The 14,102-nt window shown below is 37.9% G+C and overlaps 1 protein-coding gene across 3 annotated transcripts in view; it reads right to left on the bottom strand.

Moving 5' to 3' along the window:
• Positions 1–14,102, bottom strand: part of CD109 (CD109 molecule) — a 116,654-nt gene that overhangs the window by 41,667 nt on the left and 60,885 nt on the right. For all 3 annotated transcript variants that reach the window (XM_067532641.1, XM_067532642.1, XM_067532644.1), the window contains exons 9-17: positions 13,049–13,187; positions 12,553–12,662; positions 10,104–10,343; positions 8,411–8,512; positions 8,247–8,309; positions 6,818–6,994; positions 2,470–2,622; positions 1,577–1,651; positions 938–998 (exon numbers count right to left, since the gene is read on the bottom strand). In XM_067532641.1, coding sequence (XP_067388742.1) covers positions 938–998; positions 1,577–1,651; positions 2,470–2,622; positions 6,818–6,994; positions 8,247–8,309; positions 8,411–8,512; positions 10,104–10,343; positions 12,553–12,662; positions 13,049–13,187 — 1,120 coding nt within the window. The remainder of the gene's footprint in view (positions 1–937; positions 999–1,576; positions 1,652–2,469; positions 2,623–6,817; positions 6,995–8,246; positions 8,310–8,410; positions 8,513–10,103; positions 10,344–12,552; positions 12,663–13,048; positions 13,188–14,102) is intronic.

The raw sequence follows: 14,102 nt of genomic DNA, 5'->3' as shown, positions 1-14,102 counted from the left end.
TGTGTCAAGACAGCAGTAGCACGGACAGAAATCATAGAGTCTATGGGGAAAAAATTCAAAATAGCCTAAATCCCTTGTTAAAAAGCATCTAGGTTGATTAGGAGCCTAAGTCCCACTGAAAATCAATGATTTGAGCACTTATGAAAATGTGACCCCATATTTATACCCAAAATTTTCTGAGCATCTTAAGGTACAATCCTAAAAACCCTTATTCATGAGAGTAGTCATTAGGGATGAAGTCAATGGCCCTTCTCATGGTGGTTAAGGATGTGAATAAGGATTTGCAGGATCAGACTCTTAAATTTAATCTTGACCCAAGAATCTGACCTAACTAGATGGGCTGGGTGCAGTGTAAATGACAGGAATCCTTCTCTCTAGATTGCAGAGTAGCTGCATAGACACTCTGCAGAGATGACTCCGTTGTTGTATGAAGTGAGGTCTTACATACCCACACATGTAAGATGGAGGGTGAGGTGTAGTAGCCCTGCAGGCTCTGTGCAGTGAGCTCACACAGAGTGTGACTCACCTCTGGTGCACTGCACACAGTCACCCAACCTGCACTGCTGAACTGCATGGGTTCCGCTGCAAATGGACCCTCTCCAGCTGCAGAGGAAGGGTCAGTATTTGAAATATCTATTTCAGAAATTTGTCTTCAAGCCCAGATTGATTTTTTCTCATCTCAGACAGCAACATAATCCTGACAAATACTCAAAGTACATGCTGTTAAAGAAAATTATTCAAATTAAAGCTAAAACATGTAGGCTAAATTCTCCCATATTACACTAGGTTATAAACAAGTAAGTCTATTGACTTCTGTGGAGTGACTCTGGGTTTTTCTTGGTGTAACTAACCAGAATTTGGCCCTGTTTGTTTATCTTTAACTCTCCTGGACCTAGAAGATTGCAATGCTTTGGTTATGCCAATTTTTATTACTTACAGAGAAAATAAGATCTGTCCTCTGGAAGGTTTGCATCAGTCAGTACCCAGAGGTTACATTTCTGAATAAAAAACATACAGTATATCTCAGTACAGGGTATGAAAAGTACTCATCTTATTTTTTTTTCTTTCATTCTTTTTAAATTTCTTTCTTTTCCTTATTAAATTAAAGTCAATTTAAAATAAAATGAAAGTCAATATTTAGCAAGTCAAATGCATGGCACAACGAAAGATATTTTCTGACTAAATCCTTACAACACCATCAGATATCACATAGGGGGACATGATATTTTAGCTTAAAGATAAAAAGCTTTAAATACAAAGACTTCAGCATCCGGAGTGGATTGATAGTTCGTCTGCATGCTTGCATTCTGAAATAGGTACATGGTGATGAATTTCACTATTATCTATTAAAATTCTGTGAATACTTTCATTTTTAGACTTTTTAAAAATGAAAATGAAATCCGCCCCCAAAAAACACCCTGATGCGCTCTTGGCAAACCCAGAAAAAAACATTAAAACAGTGCATTGTCTACAGTTTTTAAACTTTACAATGAGTATTTAATTTATTTTCCTTCTGCAGAGGATGTACAAACAATTAAGGGGAAAAAAATCCAACTTCTAGATTTAAAAATGATACCTGAAAGACACTGACAGGACTTCTGATTGAGTCAAAATATTGTGCTGTGTTGTACAAATGTAGTTCATGGAGAATCTAAGAAAAAAATGAAATAATCCAAATTGTGAAAGCAGGATGCAATTTTTTAGATAAAATACACTGTACAGAATGTTTATTTGCAGAGCTATTCCTCAAATAGTAGATCTCCTACCATTGGAAAACTAGAGTCCAAATAATAGGGTTAGGCAACAATGGCTTAAACCCAAATAAAGTCAGGTAAAATTTTTATAGAAGCCTAAATCACTTAGGAGTCTAAATCCCATTGCCTTTCAGTGGGACTTAGGTCACTTCTGTGCTTTTGAAAATTTTATCCATCATCAACTGATGGATCAGTGCCTTGAAGACACTGAAAGTAAAAGGAATATAAAGGAGAATAATTTATTTCAATTTTCAACAAAACTGAATCCTAAATTTATTATATTATTTTTATTATTCATTTGAAAGTGCCAGAGTGTGTGAAGAGCTTTCCTATGTTATTTGTTTATAAAAGAAAAAGGAGCTGACTGTGAAAATTGAGCAGTTTGTTGGACAAAGTTTAAAGATGAAGTGCTATGTGGAATATTAGTCCTCTAGCATACCTGAGGAATGAAATTTACATCACAGAACAAGCATAATTCCAAATAAAGGGCCTAATCTCACAAATAGTATACTCATAAGCAGCTCACTGATTTTGATAGTCTACTTACATGAGTAAGAATTGCTCACACAAGTAAAGGTTTCGAGATCTGGCCAAAGTTCTATTTTATATAGATATACATATAGATAGACATAGAATACAACATAAAAACTTACATTTCCATAATCCTACACCTTTCAAGAATACATTGTATACAAAGCTTTTTTCATTTACTTACACTGTCTTCTGTAATGTCACTACTTTCTCCCAGAAGCTTTGCACTTTTGTCAACAACTGAAAGTCCAATTACAGATCTGGGTTCGGTTACACTGATTCTAAGGGAGACTTTCTCAGATGGATTGACTTTATCTTTATTCCAAGATATTTTGATCTAAGAAAAGAAAAAAATTTTGTAAGTGTAAATTACATAGTGCTAAGGGTTTATGTTCTGCTTCCTTAACCCGCAGAGTCCTTAGATCTGTAACTGGTAAGCACCAGCATCCTTTGTTTTTATAATGGCCACTATCTTGGCCAGTAACGAGTATTAAACCAGGGACTAAAAGGGTGAGTATGCAACCAGTGCTAAAAGGATGAGTCTGAGCTAAAGCACCAGGTTCTCTGGTTGGGGTTATCACAAACTCACATCTTCTGTGGGTTGGTCACACACTGATCTGTGGGTTACACTTTCAATTTTCAAACCAGCCCCACAGGTACAGCTGGCCCATCAACAGCTATTCTAATACCTCCTTAGTAAAGAAGGAGCTTTACAATGTATAGGGGGTTGAAAAACAGATGCAAATTCAGTAGTCCTGTTTCAGATTAATAATTTTACCCTTTTCTTAATTGGAGAAACACATTTTACTATAAACTCTTGACTGGAAAAATGAATTTAAGGAAAGAAACAGATTTTCACAGCACTACACTCACAGTGAAAAGTCTGGGCCAGGGGTAAACATGCTATCGATGAGTAAAGTAAATGTGATTAACACTGCTTATTGTACTGTAAATCCAACAACAAACTGATTCATGAAGAAAGTTGGGCTTTGTTAAATAACATTTAAAACACTGTAGCCAAGTTATTTATTGAAATGAAATGCCAGAACAGGCTGTGAATTACTCACAGAAGTAACTGGTCATGTTTCTGCTGCACTTAGGAAATTTCAATAGCTAACCTTTACAAAGAGAAGTGGAAATAATTTAAAATTTTGTAGCTTTGAAGAAGATCAATTATTTCATTTTAGCCCATTGGTTTCCAAATCTGAAGTTTTCAGTGTCTGAAACCATGAGGCTGATATTTAATTCCCATTCATTCATCTTCCCAATTTTCCATTATTTAAGTTTGCCTGGTTTTCTCATCTTTAAATTGCATTTTAATCACATACTTATATATTGGCCTGTTCCCGCAAACCCATGCTCACATGACTAGTCCTTACTCAAGGGTCTGCAAGAATAGACCCTATCTCTGTAATATAAACAACGAGAGTTCTGTGGCACTTTAAAGACTAACAAATTTAATATCTGCAGACATAAGCTTTCGAGAGACTTCAGCTCTCTTCTTCAGATGCAGTAATACAGAAAATAGGTAACACAGAGGCATCTTATAGATATCCAGGTGCATTGAGAACAATGGGGGAGGTGGAGTCCGGTACTTAAGACCTAATGACGACCATTGAGTAGGAAGTGAGAATGGGTGAGCAAAGTAATTTACCTTCGGTAGTGAGATAGCCACTCCAAGTCTCTGTTTAAACCCAGTTTGAATGTGTCAAGTTTGCAGATCATTTCTAACTCAGCAGTTTCTGAGCTACCTCACTGGCTTACAGACAGCCCCCCAACCTGAAGCAAATACTCACCAGCAACCATACACCCTACAAAAAATCCTACCCAGGAACCTATCCCTGCAACAAACCCCGTTGTCAGCTCTGCCCACACATTGTCTCTAATGACATAATCACTGGTCCTAACCACATCAATCACACTATAAGGGGCTCATTCACCTGCATATGCACTAATGTTATATATGCCATCATGTGCCAGCAATGCCCCTCTGCCATGTACATTGGCCAAACTGGACTATCACTACGCACAAAGATAAATGGACACAAATCAGACATAAAAAATAACAACATCCATAAACCAGTGGGAGAACACTTTAATTCCCCAGGGCATTATGTCTCTGACCTGAAAGTTGCTGTACTTCTCCAAAAAAACTCCAAAAACAGACTTCAAAGATAAACTGCTGAGTTAGAAATGATCTGCAAACTTGACACATTCAAACTGGGTTTAAACAGAGACCTGGAGTGGCTATCTCACTACCGAAGGTAAATTACTTTGCTCACCCATTCTCACTTCCTACTCAATGGTCGTCATTAGGTCTTAAGTACCGGATTCCACCTCCCCCATTGTTCTCAATGCACCTGGATATCTATAAGATGCCTCTGTGTTACCTATTTTCTGTATTACTGCATCTGAAGAAGAGAGCTGAAGTCTCTCGAAAGCTTATGTCTGCAGATATTAAATTTGTTAGTCTTTAAAGTGCCACAGAACTCTCGTTGTTTTTGCTGTATACAGACTAACACGGCTACCCCTCTGGAACTACTCTGTAATATAAAGTATTCTGTAATCTTCATTAGAAGCCTAATCCAGCACCAATGAAGTCAATAGAAAGACTCCCATTGACTTCAATGAAGCTGGATAAGGCCCTATACGCTTTCTTTTTACAAATATTTTCTCCTGTTTCTGACCTTAAACTTCTATGTTTTAGTTCTTAGGTACATTACTTTTCTTGATTGTTATTTTTAATTTATTGAACTTTTTAGAAAAATAGACATGCAACACAACATATAAATTATACAGGAATGTGTCGTGTAGGATATGAACTGCAGCTTTCTGACCATCTTGCCACACAACCTCTTTATAACACTGCAAAAAATGCTCAGCTCCAAAGGATGGATAGCATTGTGAAGAAAATGGAGAACAGCTAACCAATTCACAAGCAGGAGTCAGATCAACTTCCACCTGATTCCTGGTTCCAAAGAAAATAGTTCAGCATATTCATAGATTCCAAGGCCAGAAAGAACTATTGTGATCATCTCTAACATAAGGCATACAACTTCCCCAAAATAATTCCTAAAACATATCTTTGAGTAAAACATCCAATCCTAATTTAAAAATTGACAATCTACTACAACTCTTGATAAACTGTTCCAATAGTTAATTACCCTCACTGTTAAAATTGTACACCTTATTTCCAGTATAAATTTGTCTGGCTTCGACGTCCAGCCATTGGATCATACCATACCTTTATCGTCTAGACCGAAGAGCCCATTATCAGATATTTGTTTTCCATGAAAGTGCTTATACAGTAGAACGTCAGAGTTACGAACACCTCAGGAATGGAGGTTGTTCATAACACTGAAATGGTCATAACTCTGAACAAAATGCTATGGTGGTTCTTTCAAAAGTTTACAACTGAATATTGACTTAAACAGCTTCAAAACTTTACTATGCAGAAGAAAATTGCTGCTTTTCACCATCTTAATTTAAATGAAACAAACATAGAAAGTTTCCTTACCTTGTCAAATCTTTTTTTTTAAACTTTCCCTTTATTTTTTAGTAATTATCATTTAACACAGTACTGTATTGAATTGGCTTCTTCTTTGTTTTTTTGTTTGTTTGTTTGGTTTTTGTCTCTGCTGCTGTCTGATTGCATACTTCCAGTTCCAAATGAGGTATGTTGTTGCCTGGTCTGTTTGTAAATCCAGTGTTTCTAACTCTGCAGTTCTACTATAGATTGTAATCAAGTCACCTTCACCCTAAATATACTAAGCTCCTATGAGGCATGTGTTCTAATCTTTTAATCATTCTCATGGCTCTTCTCTGATCCCTCCAATTTATCAACTTCCTTCTTGATTTCTGGGTACCAGAATTGGATGCAGTATTTCAGCAGTAGTTGTACCAGTGCCAAATACAGAGGCACAATAACCTCCCTACTCCTACTCGAGTTTCCCATTTATGCATCCAAGGATCACATTAGTTCTTTTAGCCATAGCCCATTTGACTCTATTGAAAAGTAGAAAAATATCCACTGGCCAACCCTGTCCCAAATGCCACTTCTGTGTTGACACAAAGAGAGTTGGCAGTACTCATGGCTCATGGAGGGAGGGGTAAACAGTTTGTTTCCTTTCCAAACAGCAGAAACGTGTTCATTCCATTGCATTTTCTGCCTTCTGGATTCATATCACAGTTGGGAGTAGTGCTCCCCTGAGAGGACAACACTTGTATGTTCTGAGTAGGGCCCTTCTGAATCTTTCTCTAGTCCAGTTCTGGTGAAATCATAGTTGAAGCAACATTTTCCTGGTTTACTGTGATACCAGTATATTCTCAATGTCTCCTCAAACGGCCCTCCACTTAAGGCCTGAACCAAACGCCAATGAAATTAACGGGAGTCTTTCCATTGAATTCAGTGAGCTTTGAATCGGGCCTACATTGAGGAGGATTTTGATATCTGCAAATCCTCCATTCTGAACTATTACTTAGTATGTAAGACACATAAACTCTCATCTCAAACTCAGTCTTTAATATACTACCTTGTTTTCAAGAAGAGGCTGAATAGGCAGAGTCAGGGCATCATTTACAACTTCCCCATTCTCATCAATGTAGAAGATACTTATACATGCCACAGGAGCCCAGGAATTTTCTGGTTTTAAAGTGAAAGTTGTCAAAACCTCTGTACCTACAGCCACAATGTGTTCTTTAGCTACCACCTGAAAGGGAAAATAAAATATCTAAGTTATGATAAGATACTAACTGTGTTACAATCACAAATTGTCACAAGTTTTGCCATTAATTTTAAATATAGCTGTCTTTTCTTTTGAAGGTTATCTGTGCCCTTTTTTGGAGAAAGCCTGAAAAGGTTGTTGGTTTTGAGGGGGAATACGGAGGAGAGGGAAAATTGATTGTTTTACATTAGAAACTCATGTTTTGACTAGCCTTTTTTTTCTGGAAGACTCTCCAGAAAACTGGTGAACTACTAGGATTATGACATATGAAATCACAGGTGTTAAGCTACTGAAATCTATTTGATTGAAAAGGGAAGTAATTTTAAATAGACAGTTTAAAATGTGGAGGGAGTTGTTTGTTTGTAACATCAAGAGCTGATAGAAATGTCTGGACAAAAGTGGGAGAAATTTCAAAAACAAAATTGTGACATTTCCCCCCTATTTTTTGACCAGCTCTTTTAACACCTGAAACAGCTTCCATATAAATATTTGGAGGAGAAGGTCTGTTTGTTAGTGATTCAACACCATTCTTCATTTCATGCTGAGAAAGCTCACCAAACATATACTTCAAACCTCCAATCCCTTGTCCAACAAAACCAGCGAAAAAACATACTTAACATTCCTGTTATTCCTAAAACATCAAAAACAAGGAGACCCAAACCCACCATATTTCCAAACTGTTCATTTTTTTTTAAAATAGCTTTTTTCTACATTACAATGGGCACAAATCTGTTTTTTCTATTGCAGATCAAAGGTAAGATTCTACGGTCATACTTGTTCAACTTACTGTTACTAGAAATCCAGGCATCTAACAGCATGCATCTTGATCACCAGGGGTTAGATTGTGCTCTGACTCATGTGGGTACTTGGCTTGGAGGGGTTGGAAATGCACCCCATGCCCAGTCAATGGGCATAATCTAACTGAAGAGAGCTGGCACCGTTCCTCAGGCTCATCAGCTAACAGAGATGGCCTGACAGAGGGGGACACACGCTGCTCCCTTTTAAAAGAATGCAGAGCTGCCTCTTCCATTCAGCTCCCAGGGGACAGACAGTAGGAGTCCCTCTGAGTAAGCACTGGGCAAATACAAAGTAAGGATTTGACCCAATGTTTTTACCAAGCAAAAATTAATAATCAAATCTTTTAAATATTTGACCACATTTTTTTACTCATTTGAATTTATCTCAAGTTGGTAACAATCACCTCGAGTCATATATATGTGTAAAACTGATACGTTACCAGATAACTGATCTCCTTTATTGGCTTATTGCTTTCCACACTCAGCTCAAAAGGAATCCCAACCTAGAAAAATAGCATGATGATAGGGATAACTAGGTGTCCATGATGAATACCTGGCAGTAATGTTTTATTGGTAAGTACAGTCTCATATGAACATGTGTTACCTTTACTTCTTGTCTTGGTTTTTTTATCTGGAGGTAAGTCATGCTGGGAGAGTTGAATACATCGTGAATTGTTATGCTAGTTTCACTATCAAGAAAACTAGCCTGCAAGACAATATAAAAAATGATGTTGCTAGAATTATAAAATCTATTTAATGCTCATGTATATGCTATTGTTACATACTGTATGACAGAACGTAAATGTAAACATATGTATATACACACACACATAGATGGTTTCAACACAGTTAGGGTGGCCAGATTATCAAAGTGAAAAATCAAGACATATGGCGTGGTGTGGGGGGGTGGATGAGTTCATGGTGAAAAGTGTGGGCAGGAAGATGCATCTGGACTGGACTGGCAGATTTTTAAAAAGAGAGCGTGAAGGTGCCTCTTTCCTTCCTGCAGTAGCTCAGCAGGGTTAGGAGCAGCTCTGAAGCAAATTTACAAAACAGGGAGAAGCATTTTTTGACAACCATACACTGAGCCTGGAATAATCTTAATAAACTGGAAGATTTCTGGTTTTCGGGCCATCCTACCTGAAGTGGTAGGAAGGGAAAAGTAGCAACATAAGACTGGCTTGAGGTGCATTGATTCCTAATCCCTTTATGTGCTGTCATTCTCATCAGTCCAGTTGCCCACAGGCTCTGACCAGGCAGTCAAATTTTGCAAAGAGGTTATATAATACCATTCTTTTCACCAAAACTGCAAGGACTCTAGGAAAGGACCTTAAAAAAGGACATTCAGGGCCACGCAGTTGCCATTCTCATAGTACTCATGTATGGTATGTCACTTAAAGCAATGACTCAATGAGCAGTTGAGTGCTGATTCACTTTCAGATTTTTTTAAAGCACTATCATTAATAACTAGTGTAACTCCTTGGTTTTTCATATCTCCCATTAGTTTATATTAACTATAGTTATCCTCACTGTGGCCTGCTTCAACTGGTATAAATCCACAGTAACTCCTCTGAAGCCAATAGAGTTACTCTAGATTTACACTGGGATGACTTAGAGCAGAGCCTGGCCCCATGAATTTAATCTAGAAACAGCAACAGCTGGTGAGACAGCTGAAACTCAAACCAGCTGCAATCAAAATTTACCAGAGATCTCAGGGGATCTCAAAAGCTTGTCACTACACATGGTCTAGGCCTGAATGTTAATCCCACTACTTATATTATCACCCTGTTCTCCCTTGCCCTCATTGGAGGGGATAGCATTCACTGTGCCCTTCATCAAGTAAGCTAAGCAAACAAGCAGGGGATCACCTGAAGTACAACTAGATTTATATCTTCTCTCTTCCTCCTCTAGGGCTAAAAACCAATATCTTCAAGCTCCACAACATTAGGACCAGAAGTTTGATAGCACAGTCGAGTGGACAAGGCACTGGCTTCTATTTCTGGCTCTGCCACTGAACTAGTGTGTGACACTGAGTGAGCCATTTCTCCTTTCTGTGCCTGTTTCCTTTCCCATCCACTGTCTGTCTTGTATACTTAATGTCAGGCATTATCTCTAGTATATGTCTAGTATAATGGCCTAGGTGCTACTGTAATACAAACAATAAATAATTATAATAATTGCTCCCCACACCAGTTGTTACAGAAGTCAGAGGCAATGTACTGTTGAAAACCCGCTACAGTCACATTCTTTGAATTGTGCTGGATTCATGCTCTGAGTTTTCATGATGTAAACAATACCTTAATGAGCAGATTCATCGTATTAGCCAGAACCGGGACCTCAACATGAATTATTCCATTTTCTGGAACAGTGTAATTTAGGATATGCACTGTCTCATTTCTCTGCTGCACAGTTTCATTTTCATACATAGAAAGCACGGCGTGGTGGGGAACTGTGCCTGACTGTTCTGCAGTGATTGAGACATAATTTTGTCTCTCTTCGGCCGTCAGCTGATTGTTGTCGGAACGTGTTACTTTTAGCTAATAACAAAAAACAAAGCACGTGTCCATAAGACAGGTCACAACACAAATCCAGGATTCATAAGATGTAAGCACATGTTTGTTTGTATGACTTGATTATATTTTTTAACCAACAGTTACCCTCAGTTTCTAATATGTCTATCAGGACACCCCAACTCAGTAAGCCAAATTCCAGTTGAAACTTCACATAAGGAGTGTCCAGAGGAGAGCAACAAAAATGATAAAAGGTTTAGAAAACCTGACCATGAGGAAAGGTTAAAAAAATTGGTCATGTCTAGTCTCGAGAAAGAAGACTGAGAAGGGACCTGATAACAGTCTTCAAATATGTTAAGGACTGCTATAAAGAGGACAGTGATCAATTGTTCTCCATGTCCACTGAAGTTAGGATAAGAAGTAATGGGCTTAATCAGCAGCAAGGGAGATTTAGGTTAGATATTAGGAAACACTTCTAACTGTCAGGGTAGTTAAACACTGGAATAGGCTTTCAAGGGAGGTTGTGGAATCCCCATCACTGGAGCTTTTTAAGAACAGTTTGGACAAACACCTGTCAGGGACGTCTAGGTTTACTTGTTCCTGCCTCAGCGCAGGGGGCTGGACTAGATGACTTCTTGAGGTCCCTTCCAGTGTTTCTATGAGTCTATGATACTGACTCTGACTGGTAAATGGAATGGGAATCAAAACAAAGCAGGCAAGATGGGAAACCTCCCCCTTTCCAACTGTGAAGATTACTAGTGTTCCTGTGAAACCACCATAGCATCTCATAGCTAAGTATGCACATTGAGCACTGGTAAACACAAGGATTAGTCCAATGTTTAAGTCATAGGAGAAACAGAGCTGATACTGATTCATACATGGGCTCATCAAAAAGCCTGAGTTAAAAAAACTGCATAATATTTGCATAAAGTCCCAAAATGGACACCCACAGTACACAACGTCTCCATATCAAATCCATCAACTACCTTCAAAAATTATATCAGTTGTCACATTTCATCAATCCCTTCCTCCATAGCACATCCAGTTTCCTCTCCATACCACACGCCATAAATTCACCGCCCACACACATACACAGTTCATCTTTCTTTCTTCCCAATCTAAAAGTCCATCCTTCCCAACAGACTATTAATTCTCCCTCATCACTCAGTCCATTAATTTGCCTTTCTGTCTGGGTATCTCATATTCAGTATTCCACTTATAACTAGCTGCTCCTTAAGTGTGGATAGCTGATATTTCCTCTCTTTGCTTGCCAGCTGCTCAGCTAGTACCAATTTCCTCCAATAGCTCCCTCTTTGTCTTGCTTTGGAGGAAAAGGTGGGTGAGGGCTGGAAGCAAGCTTAGAGGACAGCAAGGGAAGGGAGAAGAACCAAAAACCCAGAGACATTTGTTTTGAGGCCATAGCTCTCAGCTAAAAGGTAGGGGTTAGGCTGGTCTGCTGTGAATACTCATATTCAGCACTTGCCATTAATCTATCTAGAGCCAAGATTTTCACAGCTTCAGAAAAATTTTTTGCACCTGGTTCTTTTCAACAAGCTTTAAAGTATTTCCCTTTTACATGGTGCATTTATGGTTACCTGTTAAATGATGACATTGTTATACAGCAGAATCCATTTTATTTGTCTAGAATGGGAACATGAGATTTAGTCAGATGACAGGGTTTAAGATAAAGGGACAATGACAGAGGACATAACCCAATTTCAGAAAACAGAGGTTGTTACACAGGGAGATGTTTGAATAAACAAGTTTTATGAGATTCTGTAAAACAGCTGAATGCTAAGTAATACGAGTACGTTAGTAAAAGTGTGAGATTCATTAGCTAAAAAATTCAGACTAGCTATAGAGTGTTCTGATTGAACTAAAATATGGTACCAAAATGGAAAATAATCAGCCCTGGTGCAAATACTAAGACTGTGTGTAAAAGCTCTTTTCCTCAAGAGTCTTAACCAACCATCTCCAGATATATCCCATCTACCTAAGTCAATGTCTACTCTACAACATTTCCTATTATTTTATCATTTTCTAGTGCAAATGCCACTCAAGCTAAAACTACTGGCATGAACACAATGAAATGAGGTGTCTTTAGAATAAATCTGTAAATTCTCCCAACCCTAAGCAGACATTTTTAGCTAAGCAGACGCATAGAAGGAACATTGATTATTTTCTTTACACTAAAATTATCTTGATGAACAAACCATAATTAAATAGAAGAACTTACAGTAGCTGTGAAATTCAGAGAAGGCTTTAGAACTCTAGGATGGTCAGAAAAGTCAATGATGTAGTCATTCTGCTTTGGAAATACAGTGGTGCTTGCATTCTGGGAGATTCCTGTTGGAGTAACCATGAGTGTACAGAAAACATGATTTCACGTATAATCCTTTTGGAAGGCTTCTCCCAGCCCTTCATGACACTGAGGAAACTCTCTTGTATTTCCAACTTTAATTCCAACCACCCCCATTCCTACTCTTGTCACTATCCTTCCCACTGAGGACTCCAGTGCCTTGGCAATCCAGGTATATTCATTGGCACCCTGTTCACCAGCACCAGATCCCTGAGGCTGCATGGTGCTTCCCTCCACACATTTGCCGTGCTCCCTACTCTCTCTCGTGATTTTAAGGGTACAGCTTTTCAAGCCCCTCTGCACATAAACAAACAGTTAGGATATGGCTCGTTAGTTTGTTTTCTATAGCAATGTCATAGAGAAAATAATATACCTGTAAGTGATTCTGTAACCACAGCTATAATTTCTGCTGGCCCTCTGTAAACTATGTCACGCTGATACCGTGGATGTGAGGCAGTAGTTAAGTCTTGAAACTCTAAGTAGTTAAAAGTGAAGTTCACAGATCCATTTATCTATAACAAGAAAACAAAGACATTAATTTGTTTGACTGAATTTTTTCTAATCGAGTCATCAAAACTCAAAGCACTTAAAATCAGGACATTTTTATCCATTAATTCTAGTTCAATCAGATTGCTCCCTCAATACAAAATTATAATTACTGATTGTCAACACTAGATGTTCATTATTTAAGATACTTACTCTTTATTTTGGTATTCATCATTCTTGTTTCATCAATAACAGTCTTGTAACTTTTAAGAGACAATAGGCCCTAATCCTGGCAAATTTTGCTGTTCTTCTTCTTATAAATATTTATTATCTATACACTACCATAATATTAGTGCATGGTATTTTATAGTGAAATACAAATGACAGTCCCTGACCAAGAAGCTTAGAATTGGAGAATATGATCCTGTAAAAGGATGTGGTAAATTCTTGAAGTCTTTAAATCAAGACTGGGTGTCTTTCTAAAATATATCACCTAGCTCAGTCACAAGATATGGGCCTGATACAAGAATTTCTAGGTAAAATACTTGGCCTGTGTTATACATGAGGTCAGATTAGATTACCATAATGGTCCCTTTTTACCTTAAAATCTATGAATAAAGTACTGAGCACCTACTGAGACATAGCATAGTGAGAGATTATAATAAACAAAAAGTGAGCAGAGAGGAACAGAAGGACAAAGATTACAATGGTGAAAGACTGTGAGATATGCTTATTATTATTAATATCTATATGATGGTAGTACCCAGCTTTATTATTATGAATGAGGCCCCAATGTGCTGGCTGCTGCACATAACATAATTGAGACAAGGTACATACATCTTAGTCCCATTTAAGGGCGAGGGAGTGTCTGTTGGCTTTTTCTTTTCAATATATTGAATGCATTAAAATGTTGGGGAAAAAACTGGCAGGTATGGAGACCA

Source organism: Emydura macquarii, unplaced genomic scaffold (genome assembly GCF_026122565.2).
Source record: "Emydura macquarii macquarii isolate MOO-44397 ecotype Brisbane River unplaced genomic scaffold, CSIRO-AGI_Emac_v2 contig_3295, whole genome shotgun sequence".
In the NCBI taxonomy this organism is placed as follows: Eukaryota; Metazoa; Chordata; order Testudines; family Chelidae; genus Emydura; species Emydura macquarii.
This window is presented reverse-complemented; position numbering and strand designations above follow the sequence as displayed.